This window comes from Physeter macrocephalus, chromosome 8 (assembly GCF_002837175.3).
Source record: "Physeter macrocephalus isolate SW-GA chromosome 8, ASM283717v5, whole genome shotgun sequence".
NCBI lineage: Eukaryota > Metazoa > Chordata > Mammalia > Artiodactyla > Physeteridae > Physeter > Physeter macrocephalus.
In genome coordinates, this window is record NC_041221.1 from 145,726,789 (window position 1) to 145,740,752 (window position 13,964).

A 13,964-nucleotide genomic window follows, 5' to 3' on the forward strand; every position below is an offset into this window, starting at 1 on the left:
CATCGGCAGGCGGACTCTCAACCACTGCGCCACCAGGGAAGCCCTGTCTCCTACTTTTTAACAGTTATATGGGGGTGCCATGACCTATTTAACCAGTTCCCCACTGATTAACATTTAAACTCTTTTCAGTCTTTCAGACTTAAATAATGCTGCAGCAACATATTTTTTATGTAAGTTTATGTGCGCATGTGCAAGTATATCTGCAAGATAAATCCCTAGACCTGTAATTGCTTGTCAAAAGGACACGTGTGCTTATAACTTGGATAGATATGGCCAAATCACCTTGGGACTGTTTTGCACTCTCATTGCTGGTGTATGAGCGTGCAGAGCTGGCCCTGAACGTGTCTTGGCTCTCTCTGCAGGCTGTACCAGTCAGTTAAGCTGCTCTATTCCATCGGCATTTTCTTCACCTACGCCCTCCAGTTCTACGTCCCAGCTGAGATCATCATCCCCTTCTTCGTGGCCCGTGCGCCTGAGCATTGCGAGCTGGTGATAGACCTATCCGTGCGCACCATGCTGGTCTGCCTGACGTGTGAGTAGAGGACAAGATCATTGCCTTGTCTGTTTTCTTCCAGAGGGCACCGAGTCCCCAGGGCTTTCATGAGAGAGAACTTGTATCATAGTGAAATGGCCAGTGCTGTGTGAGCAGAGAACTTGGGGTGCAGTGTCAGCTTCACAGTTGAGGCATGTCCATGAAGGGAGTGAATTGATTATAGATGTGCTCTAAAGGACACGGGAATGGAAACAGTGCTTTATTTATAGATATGGCCTAAAATGCAATGGCGATGGTCATAATTCATGGTAAACATGCGCAATTACTATTCCGTACGAAATATGGCAAAAGTTTAAAAGAGAGCCATTTAACCCATATGCATAATGAGTACTATAGGTTACTTTGATAGCAGGTATATGTTTGTTTGTTTTTTCAAATAATTGTGTTTCCAGTGTGACAGTCTATTCCTTGGATTTCATTTTGAGACTGCTTGATACTATTCTAGACACTTTTGGATGTTGGTCTTACTAAAATATGTTTCTTAGAAAATTTCTGTTGATTAACCTAGGTGTTTGACTTATCACTTTGTGTTTAATTCCCCTTCCCTGACCACACACCCAGGAGCATGAGTTGAGAGACGAGATATCACCCTATTTGCTCTTGGTTAAAACTGGTATAAGTTCAAAAATAAGAATAAATTCTTTTTTTTTTTTTTGAAGATTCTGTGTATTGATAGAATAGAGAATCCTTGAATAAATTGGTTTGTAATATCTAATTTAAGTTTCTAGGCGATTTGCATTTTCTTTCCAAATTGAACGCTTGAATCATAGATTTCTCTTTTTGGCTGTGTTTAAGTTGTTGTTTTTTTTTTTTCCTTCATTTTATTCTTTTGGAAAAGAAACGTCCTTCATTATTATATTGAGACTTCCCTGGGACTTTCTTTAAATTATCCAGTCCAAGCCTCTGTCTTTGGAGTAAAAATAGATCTATGTGATTTTTTAATTAGACCAGAATGGAATGTTTTAGGGATGAATGATGTGAAAGTTGTCTAGCATGCGCTCACAGTATGGAGAGTCAGAAATGACTTTATTGGTTAACTGTTAGCAAGAGGAGGACAGGGAAGAGGCTGTCCATCCTTACCGAAGCAAACGTGGGGATCAGACTAGTGCCCGTCCTGGAATGGACCTCCTCAAGCCACCTGCAGTTGTCTTCCTGGTATTACTTCTAGGACAGTGGGTGGAAGCTCAGCATCCTGGATCTGTGTGGAAAAAACTCACTGGAGCTGAGGAACTAAAGACTGTCCCTTGACCTTAATCTTGGGTAGCTCTCCTGCTGAAGATTTCTTATAGGGTGGACCTGGGTAGGACCGTGGGTACCTTGGATTCCCCAGCCCCAGAGAGCTGATGGCAACCAAGAATCTGACTTCTTGTCGCCTTTATTTGACAGCCCTTCCGGCTCTCTCCTAGACCAGCCTAGAGAAACAACCCACTGCCTGCAGGCCACTGCTGCCCCAAAGCGACTGAAAGGAAGGAATGTGATATAGCTTGCTTTTCCAGTAAATTGCCTTAATGTGTGATAAGATAGGATGCTTGGACTCTTCTAGATTTTACTTCTGTCTCCTGCTGGCAACTCTGGAGGCTTTGATCAAATGTGTATGTTTCCTCTGTGGATGGATTAACTCTGAGTGTTGAGGAGACAGCTTCCACGTGAAAAGTGTTCATAATGTCAACTCTCAGGGCCCTGATTCTTGAATCCAAGGGGCGTTGGAAGAAAGGATAGGGGTAGCTCAAATAATGGGCTTTGTTTCAGAGTGGTTCCTCGAGAGAAGGTAGGTCTGTCTGGGTACAATGGGCTGTCCCTGCCGGAAGATCTGGGGCACTGAGCTGGCCCTGACTCCTCTCACCGCCCCATTTTCTTCTCAAGCCTGGCTTAGCCTCCGCTACCATATGTTGCGCTTCCTGCCAGGTTCCTCTCCGCTGCTCCCCGCAGGAACCAGCAGTCTCTGATTCACAGATCTCATACTATCTATCCTTAGATGCCTCTTGGTTTTCACTTTGCTTTTCCTGGCACTGTCTGTGGGTCTCACCTCCCTTCTGCAGCGTGACTCTCAAATGACACGAGCCACTTTTGATCTTCAAGCACATTGGGTTGTTTTTCCCTTCTTCTGTGGTCGCTTGTGACTTAGCCTTCCATTGTCATCCTATTAAAGGGTGCAGCCCCTTCATCTCCCAGCCCTAGGCTTCTCTTGCTTTCCCTGGAGACTGTGAAGTAATTGTGGGATTCAGGAGAGGCATTTTACTGTAGCACCAACTTAATTGCATTTATCTGAGTTCATTTGTTTTTGTTTTTCTGTACCTTCAGATCCTTTTGCAGAAGGTTAATTGGTATATGATTTTAGATCTTTGATATAACTGATTGTTTTCAATTATACCTATAAATTTTAATGACAGCTCATTTTATTGCTATTTTGGGTATTTTCTTGTCATTTTCTCAACTTTCTCCCCTCTTCCTCACCCTTGTCCCCAAGGAAAGCAGGAGCATTTGGTCCAGCCTCATTTTTTTTTCCGCTTGGAATTCAACCTTCTCACCACTCTTCCCCATCCACCAAAGATGGCTGTGTCTACTTTTTTAAAAAAAATAAATAAATTTATTTATTTATTTATTTATTTATTTATTTTATTTTGGCTGTGTTGGCTCTTCATTGCTGCGTGCGGGCTTTCTCTAGTTGCGGCGAGTGGGGGCTACTCTTCGTTGTGGTGCACGGGCTTCTCATTGTGGTGGCTTCTCTTGTCGTAGAGCTCGGGCTCTAGGCGTGTGGACTTCAATAGTTGTGGCTCGTGGGCTCAGTAGTTGTGGCTCATGGGCTCTAGAGCGCAGGCTCAGTAGTTGTGGCGCACGGGCTTAGTTACTCTGCGGCATATGGGATCTTCCCATACCAGGGATCGAACCCGTGTTCCCTGTGTTGGCAGATGGATTCTTAACCACTGTGCCACCAGGGAAGCCCTGTGTCTACTTTTTGATGCTTAATTTCACACTGTTGGAGAGGAGAGGAAAGGAAAATAACACACGTCAGAGACTGGTGCTCATTTTCTTATGATTTCATGTTGGACAGTAGTTACTTCCAGCCTGTATGTTTGGACATGCAGGCTTAGCAGGCCACCTTATGTCCAGAACTTGTGTAGAACAAGAGGCTGGAAGAGGCTGGCTCCACCTGAGGGCAGCCGGGGCTGTACGAAGAGTAGTTTCTTTGGATTCCTTGAGGCCCTAACCTGTCCTTCAGTGGTTCGAACTGATTCTCTGTGGCATTTGCCACTTGAAGCATTTTATTTCAGTTAGGTATGAGAATGTCACAAACTTGTTATTGAAGATAGAATAACAACAAAATCATCTCAATTAAGAAACCTGTTTAGACTAGAATGTAAAACATTCCAAGCAGCCAGACCCTTTAGAGCATGAAGCTTTGAGCTCCAAAGAAAGCGGTTTTTCAATGCCTTTTGGCCTTTCACACGTCTCAGTCTTGCAGCTATAAAGAAAAAGGGCAGCAGCATTAATACCTGTACACTGTGCCCCCTGTCCCCACTGCGGGGACGGTCGCAAGGCTTCACCTTCTTCATCTGTAAGATATGAAGGGTATCCGATCGCTTCATGTCTAAAATTCTGTGATGCTGCACAACTACTTTGAGCCTGATTTTAAATTTCTACCAAAGTATTTCTCTAAAAAAGAAAGTTAATGTAAAAACACCTGAAGACTGTCTAGATCTGGAGTAAGTAAAAATGAAATTCCCAATATCCCAGTGACTTAAAATAATTTTTCTTGCATTTTATCTTCCGTGTTAATCCTCATGGGCGCTTTTTTTTTTCTTTTTTAAAATTTTATTTATTTTTGGCTGCGTTGGGTCTTTGTTACTGCACGTGGGCTTTCTCCAGTTGTGGCAAGCAGGGGCTGCTCTTTGTTGTGGTGCACAGGCTTCTCATTACGGTGGCTTCTCTTGTTGTGGAGCACCAGCTCTGGGCGCACGGGCTTCAGTAGTTGCAGCATGTGGGCTCAGTAGTTGTGGCTCGCAGGCTGTAGAGCACAGGCTCAGTAGTTGTGGCGCACGGGCTTAGTTGCTCTGCGGCATGTGGGATCTTCCCGGACCAGGGCTCGAACCCGTGTCCCCTGCATTGGCAGGCGGATTCTTAACCACTGCGCCACTACGGAAGTCCGTCATGGGCGCTTTTTACAAAAAATTGCAATCCTAGTGTACATATAACTTTGCCTTTTGTATTTTGTTTAAAATTACATCATGAATATACATATCCTTCATAAATGTTTTTATGACTGCATGGTATTCCATTTTATTGATGAATTGTATTTACTAAACTATTCCTTTAATGTTGGACATGTAAGTCGTTTCCTGTGCTTTTGTATTATTTTTAAAATGTATACTCCCACTAAATGAAATTGTATATCCTGTCCAAGGCTGCTATTAATTTTAAAGGCAGATTTCTAGCAATTTAAGAGTCACACAGGTGGGCCTCACCAGCATTGATTATAATAAATAGCAGTAAGCACTTCTGGACACGGGAGCTGTAGGTGTCCAAGGGATTTCTGTCAGTGCGTGTTTGTCTCTAAAGTGCTTTCTCTCCTCTTGTGCAAAAGTCAGCTTTTTCTGCTGCTGGTCTACAACCACAGGCTCCAGAATCCCAATCAGTTCCTTCTCTGAACATGGCCATTGGCTTCCTGCTGCTTCAGCAGTTAAAGTCACATTTTCAGTGTTTCTTAACCCAAAGGGAAGATGTTTTGTAATACCACTGGAGCCCTCTTCACTAATCATGTGGTCTGGTTGTCCTCAGGGCCCCCTTTCTGTTCATGCCACAGCTAGGCTAATGCAGAGGTCTGGCAACTGCCAGTTGGGAGTTTGCGGTCTTCCTCTTTTGCATGGGGTGCTCTTTTCGTGGGGGAGTAGGGATAGGGTATTCCCAGTTGGCTGCTTCCTGAGATCTCTGCCTTCTTGGATTTCTCTTTCTAGAGGGCTTTATTTTAACTCATGGAGTAAAGACATTCAGTGCTAGAAGAGGTTTTAGTTGCTCCTGTATCTTTCCCAAGTACTGATTCCCACCTCTGGAATTAGTGAAAACTAGTTTGCCACATTTTGCCTTGTGGTAAACAGATGCCTTAGCTAGTGAGCCCTCAGTTTGAGTCCCTTTCTCTTCCTCTTCCCCCAGTGTATTAGCGGGAGGCTCACTCTTCCCGCCTTCTTCCCCCGTTATCTTTCTCCAATGTCAGGCGTATTTTGGTTCAGCTAAATATCCAGTCCAGCTAGGACAGAAATACAGTGCTCCGTTTGCAACCCTGTGGTCCTGGCTTTAAAAGAAAAGTTTCGCCCTTTAAAAAATATTTCTATTAAGAATATTTTTGCTAAACATACTTATCTTGTATATCTGTTGTAGTAAGATCAAGAACAAGTGTTTAGATTGCTTTTCAAAGTCATGATGAAATGGAACGTCTCCATCCAATCTGAGAAAAGATTCTGATCTCACAAGCTTCTGTTTCTGTTGTCACTTAATTCTTATCAGAGTGGAGCACAGTGACTTCACTTAACTGGTATCGTGAAGTACCCATCTGTCCTCCGGGCTAATATGAGAGAGGGAAGGGAGAGGACAGACTGTCAGAGCTGTGAGGGCTGGGCAGGTCCTCTGACTTATCTCCTCCAGGGGCTCATTGTCTCTGCTAAAATCCTCCCTTCTCTTGAGTGGGCTGGAGCATCCTGGGGACCAGGAGGAATAACTCACGCTCCCTTTAACGGTACAAAAGCAGGCAGGCTAGAAGCTACGTTTTCAGCCCAACCATGTGCTCTTAGAGCGGAATCCCGTCTCTCTGCTCTGCCACTCTGGAGCAGCACACGTTGCTTCCCAGTTGACAGTGAGTTGAGGGACATATCCCAGAACACATTCCTATGTGACTAAATCTGCATTGCACAGTTCCTTAAAATTTCAGAGTCGAGTGTGACTTGAGTGATCATCCAATGTTAATACTGAAATCACCGTACTTCATGGGTAAATGAACTGAGGCTCAGAATGGGAACTGATTTCCCCCCAGGTCACACACAACCTACTGCCGAGCAGGGACGGGTGATGCTGTTAGCTATCGTGTATGAAGCACTTGTTATGTGTGTAGTACTCTAAGTTCTTTATGTGAATGATCTCATTTGACCGTCCCTTTTTAGCAGTACGGGAGATGAGTCTTAAACAGGTTAAGAAACTGGCTGGTCCGTGGTGGATTGGAGCCTAGGTTCTGAGTCCAGACCCTTAACCACACCCAGGCTTAGGTCTGTTGGCTGCCTCAGCTGATTCCACCCCACTGCTCACCCAAACTGGAACATCTGGAGCCCCCACTGTGTGGTTAAACATTAGGCAGAGAGAGACCCAGACCCCAGAGAGGGCAAGTGTCTTATTCCAGGTCACACAGCAGATCAACATTTGTTGAGCGTCAGGTTATCCATGATGAGAATGCCATTTTGTCATCAGCCTACAGACACTTCACTTCCAACTTTCCTCCATATTCAACCCTGAAGGTTTGAGGGACATCACCAACTCTATTTAGAAATAACTAAAGGCTGAAACAGACTATTTTTAACTTGCAGAGGAAGTTAAAAGCTTATCCTTTTTTTAGACTTTCTGAAGGCTTCAGAACAGTGAGGGTATTCATGGATAATTGCCATGATGGTTGAATATAGAAGAAAGAAAGAGGAAGGGATTGCCCCAGGGCTATAAAACCCTGGGCGGCAGAGGCAGATCTGAGACTCATTTTCCTTGTACCCCCTTTTATTATCCAGGCTTCAAAATCCTTGTCTGGTGTCCTCTACAAAGCAGAGAGAGGTCAGGGCTGACCTGTACCGGATTCTCTACCACACGATTATGGTGCATCCCTGGGAAAGCTAACCCAATATCAGAGTCCCCAGTTCTTCACAGACAGGATCTTTCCGCTGATCAGCCAGATCCCCTTTTCTCCCTCCTGCTGCATGTATCATTCTGTATTTTCTTTTTTGGCTGCATTGGGTCTTCGTTGCTGTGCATGGGCTTTCTCTAGTTGCAGTGAGCAGGGGCTACTTTTCATTGCAGTGCGCGGCCTTCTCACGGCGGTGGCTTCTCTTGTTGCGGAGCACAGGCTCTAGGTGCACGGGCTTCAGTAGTTGCAGCACGCAGGCTCAGTGGTTACGACACGCGGGCCCTAGAGCGCGTGGGCTTCAGTAGTTTTGGTGCTTGGGCTCAGTAGTTGTGGCTCGTGGGCTCTAGAGCGCAGCCTCAGCAGTCATGGCACATGGGCTTAGTTGCTCTGCAGCATGTGGGATCTTCCTGGATCAGGACTCGAACCCGTGTCCCCTGCATTAGCAAGCGGATTCTTAACCACTGTGCCACCGGGGAAGTCCCATTCTGTATTTTCTTGATCATCAGGTCTGTGATGTGACTGTAGCAGGGGCTTGAGGTCCTGGACTCTAGTCCCAGCTCTGTCACTTTCTCTCATTTAAATTCTTTGGACCTTTCCTTCCACAGGGACCATAATAATGTTGTGGGGTTCCGTACCCGTGGAGCAGAGGGAAATTCAGCTCAGTGAGTGGATGCTTCCCAGTGCTGTCTACTAGACACTAGCTGGTGTATGTGATGGGAGTGTTCTAGGTGTGCTGTCCAGGACAGTAGCCACTAGGCACAGGTGGCAGTTGAGTCCTTGCAATGTGGCCAGTGTGATTGGGGAACTGAATTCATTTAGATTTAGATCGCTAGTGACTGCGGCGTTATCGGACAGCAGAGCTGCAGAGTGAGTGTAAGACAGGTGATGTGACCCTGCTCCTCCCCTGCTAAATCCCGGCTCCCAGCATGCCTCTCCCTTTACCGCATGGAGTGGTATTCCAGTTTAAAAGTAGGTGTTTCTCATAAAGCCTGGCCTCTAAATGCAGCCCACTGCTTTCATCTGGTGCTCAGCCAAAGAAGCAGCGATCGATTCAGACAATCCATCTGGTGGGTAAAAAGGCTGTACTGGACTCTGGCCAATACAAGACGTTCTGACCTCTCACCACTGTGATGCCTTCCTCAGAGCAATTTAACTACATTTCTGCTTTATGAAATGAAGTTAGAACTGAAACCCCCGTGTCCAGTGTGAGTCTCTCATAGGGATCAGTGAGGTAACAGATGTGCCCTGGATCGCTGTCTCAGTGCCCAGGACCTCCGGCTGGAGCCCCACAGCGGGGAAGACAATCCATCAAAATACATTTGGTGACTAACGAGTTAACAATGCCCTTTCCATAAGCAACAAGATATATACTAGTGATGAATAATATTAACTGTATTATGTGCCTGTTGTACACCAGGACTCTAGTTAAGTGCCTGTGTAATTTCCTTTGATCATTGCAACATCTCTGTGATGTAAGAGCTTTTTGTATCTCTGTTTTGCCAACAAGAACACTGGAAAATAGAAAGGAGCCATGTGTCACTCAAGGCAGAGCCAGGGTTCACACACAAGTGCCTAATTCCAGAGGCCATAATCCTCAATAAACCTGTGAAACATTGGCCTTCACCCCCAAGTGGAGAGCAGAGTTAGGTGGGAGCAGTGGGGTCAGTGGGCACTGGAATAAGTGTGGTCAGTGGAGCCTCCTCCCCTTGGTTTCAAACAGAGCCGTCTGGCCAGCTGGCTGGTTGTACAGATGTTGGTGTGCTCTGGAAGCCGATGACGTTTCCTCATGCAGCCCCCACTCATCTTTTTTAAAAAATTTATTAATTTATTTAATTTTGGCTGCACTGGATCTTAGTTGCAGCACACGTGATCTTTAGTTGCAGCATGCGGACCTCTTAGCTGCAGCATGTGTACTTCTAAGTTGCGGCATGCGGACTCTTAGTTGCGGTATGCGGGAACTAGTTCCCTGACCAGGGATCGAACCCGGGCCCCCTGCACTGGGAGCGCAGAGTCTTACCCACTGGACCACCAAGGAAGTCCCCCCCATGCACCTTTATCATCGGTTGCACCTTCCTCCTGTACACCTGGGCTGAGTTTCAGGTGTGGGAGCCACTGGTTTGTCCTGGCACAGGGACGCAGTCATCATGGGGGGCCTTGCTTCTGAGGTTGGCCTACACAGAGACCTGCTTCTCCTTTCCCAGTACGAAAACGCTCTGTGCAGTGGGGATGACATGGGATCGTTCCAGAAGAAGGAGGGTTTTCTCCCCGTTTTGTTTCTTGTCATTCAAGTAGAGTGGTTTGTGCTGGAGGTACCCTCAGTGGTAAGAAGATGAGCAGTCACTCAGAAAAGGTTCACCCCCTCTTCTGCTCTCCACTCGCTCTCCTTTGGTAGGACCAGGTTACCCTGGAATGTAATTTGGTTCCTTTTCCTCAGAAAGGTGGAAGTCAAGGACTGTGGCAGGCAAAGCTGGGAAATCTGGTTTCCAGTCCCAGTTCTGTCATCCTTGCTGTGAGACCCGGGTCATGCCACATCTCCGGGCATCAGTTTTCTCATCTGTGGAATGAGAGATTGGACTGGACGATGTCTCAGCTTCCTTGGAGCTCTCCATACTATGAGAAGAACACTTGCTAAATTTGCTGAACAGTGAGGCGGTCCCTCTCAGCTCTGGGCAGTCATCAACAGGCGTGTCCTCTCTCCCGCAGGCGTCTCAGCCATCCTCATCCCCCGCCTGGATCTGGTCATCTCCCTGGTGGGCTCCGTGAGCAGCAGCGCCCTGGCCCTCATCATCCCGCCCCTCCTGGAGATCGCCACCTACTACCCAGAGGGCATGAGCCCCGTCACCATCGTCAAGGACGCCCTGATCAGCCTCCTGGGCTTCGTGGGCTTTGTGGTGGGGACGTGTGTGACCCTCTACGAGCTGATCCAGCCCAGCAGCGCTCCCATCTTCGTCAATTCCACCAGTGCCTTTGTATAGCGGGCTGGGTGCGTTCCCTGCACCAGCCCACTCCGCCCTGTATGTTCCCCAGCACCTGGCCCCAGAGCCTCAGGTAGGGTCCAGGCTCTGGGGAAAGGCAAGGTTGCCATCCACGTACCCTTACCTGGCACCTGGGTTCCCTGAGCCAGGTAGGGATGAGGGCAGGGTAGAGGGTGGGCAGCAGATATGCGGGAGGTACCTCTCGGGGCAGTGCCATCTCTGTTCATTTGTACTTATTTTAACCCGGAACTTTTCAACTCTTTTCCCTGATCACGCCTCCTCCCTTACTGCCTGCCCTTCTCCTTCTGACCCACCTCATCCAAATTATTCCTGTTGCACAGCTCACTTTATTTAAAAATTTTAGTGTCTCTCACCTCATGTTTTCTCCTCGCCCGGGCCAGGCCTAGATGAAGTCAGTGGGAATGCCCTTCTTTATGCCTTTGCCGGGCCCATGTCTTATCTCTCTCCCAAATATTTTACCTCAATATTCTCCTACCTGTTCAAGTCTCCACCTCGTAGTGGAGCCTACCTAGTAGTTTAAAACCAGCTGCCCAAAGCTGGAGTTTTTAGCCTTCACTGTCTCTGGCGTGCTGTCATCCTCGGCGACACCTCCTCTTCTCCAGTTTCCTCGTGTGGATCACGATACTGTTATTATCTTAGTTGCTTGAACTCCTGGAAGGTATCGAGTGCTGCCAAAATTCAAAATATTTATATTTTATTTAAAATCAGCCTTTGTTTTTAGACTCCGTCTCTGGATCTGGGACTATTGTGAATCGTTCCTTCTTCAGTAAACTCTTACTCAGCTTCTCCCGCTGAGAAGAAGCTTAGTGCAGGAGATGTCTGCTTAGACCCTCAGCACCCTTGGCCAAGGACCCCAGAGATTTTCATCAGGATCATCAGAGTGCGGACCTTTGTGGGGCACTATGGACTTTGCCTCCCGTTGACCAGCCAGATTTCCTACTGAGAAGACATGAAGGACTCAGGAGATGTTTGCCGGTGCACAAGGCCGAGGGGAAGGATGGCCACGTGGGGTGTGTTTCTCTCCATAGGAGGCTTAGAAAATGGCTGCTTTGTGCATTCAGGCCTGTTTCCCAGCTTCAGCCCCTGACAGACAAGTGGCACGGCAGCGTCCAGGAAGACACCCAGACTCTTGCCATGGACAAGAAGACGAGGCCAGTGTGCCCAGAGCGTTTGAAATTCAGTTCCTAGAGTTTGCGGCAGCTGGTCCGACACTACGCTCAGTTGTTTACAATCCCCGGAGGATGAGGAGGATGGGCAGAAGCAGTGCCCCGCCCCAAGCTGCCCCCAGGACCTGGACTTCTAAAGGAACCACGTGGAACACTAATGGTGCCCTTGTCTGTTGTCATCCCCCCCCCCCGCCCCGCCCCCCGCATGCCTCCCTGGGTATCAGAAAAGATACAGCCTTAGGGCTGACTCACCTCAAGGTCGGCCTTCAGGTTTGGGAACAAACTGCCAAGAAGGCAGGGGAAGGTCCCTTGCCTTGCTTTTGGCTGCCCCATCTTCCCTTTTGGTGTGAGAAGTATTGCAGAAGGGTGTTCATTGACTCTCCATCTCTTGAGGTGTGTGTGTGTGTGTGTGTGTGTGTGTGTGTGTGTGTGTGTGTGTGTGTGTGTGTGTGTGTGTGTGTGTGTGTGTGAGTGTGTGTGTGAGTGTGTGTGTGTGTGAGTGTGTGTGTGTGTCTGAGTGTGTGTGTCTGTGTGTGTGTGTGTACGTGCGCACACTCCCCTGCATATATAACAGGGTTCTGCTGTCCTCCACCCCTGCTACCAGGCTCTTACCTGAAAGTGGGAGAACAGCACCACTTTATCAGGGGTTTTGTTTTTGTATTTCACCAAAGCTCCTAGGGGCTGTGACTCGCCCTCACAGCCCCAGCTTTTTCTTTCTCTTCTGTTCCAAAGCCAGATTCTCTCATTGCAATGACTCCTGACATACCTAATAATTTATTCACTTAGGAAGATGCAGTCAGTGGTGATTTGGTCTCCCTTAGGAAAATGACACTTTCCTCCATCCTTTCTGCTCTTTGGTGGTCACTCACAGGTGCTTTCATGACCAGGGTTCTAGCTGGAGGTGGCAGCAGCCCTGCCCTCTGAAGGCTTTCCCTGCCCTTGGGCTTTCTAAGTAACTTCTAGTACCAAAGTGTAACTTCAAGAACTGTCAGCTCCTCTTTGCAAGCCCTGGTTCCAGCAGTCTTTCCAGAGTGGTCCTGAGAGTTGTTTTCAGCGAGAAGGTACAGGCCAGTAGAAGGGGGTCAGATGTGTATCCCACCCACAGCTTCCACGGCGGAGGCGCTGGGCACTGCTAGAGGCAATCCTCTCCAGGTGGGTCTTGAGGCCCGGACTGTGACGCTGGGTCCTGAGGACTGGATGGCACAATACTGAGGTCCTCTGGCCCCAGGTCTCTTGCTTCAGGGCCCCTGCCCAGGGAAAGTGGTGCATAGGAGAGACAGCTCTAGCCTTGGGGCTTCGGGAAGCTAGTTTGGCCCAGCCTTCGTCCTGTTCAATTGCTTTCCTGCGCTTTTGCTGCTTTGACAGCCCGATTGCATGGCTGCTTCAGGAGATCTAGGCAAGGCGGACCCCATGGGGACCTTCCCGCTAGTGCAGTTGCACAGCAATGAGGTGTCGAGTAAAGGGTCGGCCAGAGGTCGTAGTGTCGGAAGCCCTTCCTCTTCTGGAGGCAGCCCACGGGGCCGGCTCAGGGAAGCTTACTCCTCTGCTGCCCACGGGGCTTCTCAGTCAGGGAGCCCTCCCTGCTTTCCTCCCAGTGCTCTTAGGAACCAGCTGCCCAGCCTCTTCCTGGGCCCTGCTTTAGTCTCTGGTGAGAAAGCCCCAGCGTCAGTAAGACACTGATCGGGGAGCAACAGAGCAAAGGCTTTCAGGAGTGTGAGGTCACATCTGCCAGACCAAACCAAACCGTGGGTCTTTCTGGCCCAGTGCTATTCGGCTCTGTGTCCTTCTCCAGTCTCCCCAGGCCAACCCCAGATTCCATCAGCCCAAAGGTAGCTTCTCAGAGCCCCTTGTTCTGTCCTGCAAATGCCACTATCCTACAAGTTGTACCATTCACAAGTGGCATTATTTATATTTATGTTGTGCTGTTGTCCAGCTGCTAGGAGCCCTTCATCTGCACAGACCCTGGCCAGAGGTATGTGACTGTGTGGCATGTCTTAGCCTAGAACCTGCCGCTTACACCCTCCTGCTCTGTCACTCACCTCTCCAGCCAAATTCACGAGCTGATGCTCACCATTCAGTCTCTACCCCCAGGCAAACAGGTACATTAGGAAAATCGTTTTCCCCTTCCTGTTCTCCTGTCTCTCTTTTTCCTAAAATTTCTCCCTTCCTAAATTGTAGAACATCATCTCTGTTTAATACTACATGTTCACCTCATGCTTTTTGGAAGTGCAGAATCTCAATTTATGTCTGTTTACAGCTCCCTCTATTCACTATTCACCACAAGGGGGTCTGTATCAGTTTATTTCATGGCCGATTGGATGTTAAGGTGAGACCTGGCATCGGCCCCGGTCAGAACACAAAGCTGCTTTGTCACAGTG

At 48.0% G+C, this 13,964-nt stretch overlaps 1 protein-coding gene across 1 annotated transcript in view; it reads left to right on the top strand.

Annotated features, from left to right (window-relative positions):
* The window catches only part of LOC114486805 (proton-coupled amino acid transporter 1-like), a 65,079-nt gene extending 51,770 nt beyond the window's left edge, over positions 1-13,309 (top strand). Inside the window, exons 5-6 of the mRNA XM_028493457.2 lie at positions 363-532; positions 10,128-13,309. Coding sequence (XP_028349258.1) covers positions 363-532; positions 10,128-10,399 — 442 coding nt within the window. The 3' untranslated portion in view covers positions 10,400-13,309. The remainder of the gene's footprint in view (positions 1-362; positions 533-10,127) is intronic.
* Positions 13,310-13,964: the final 655 nt, after the last annotated feature.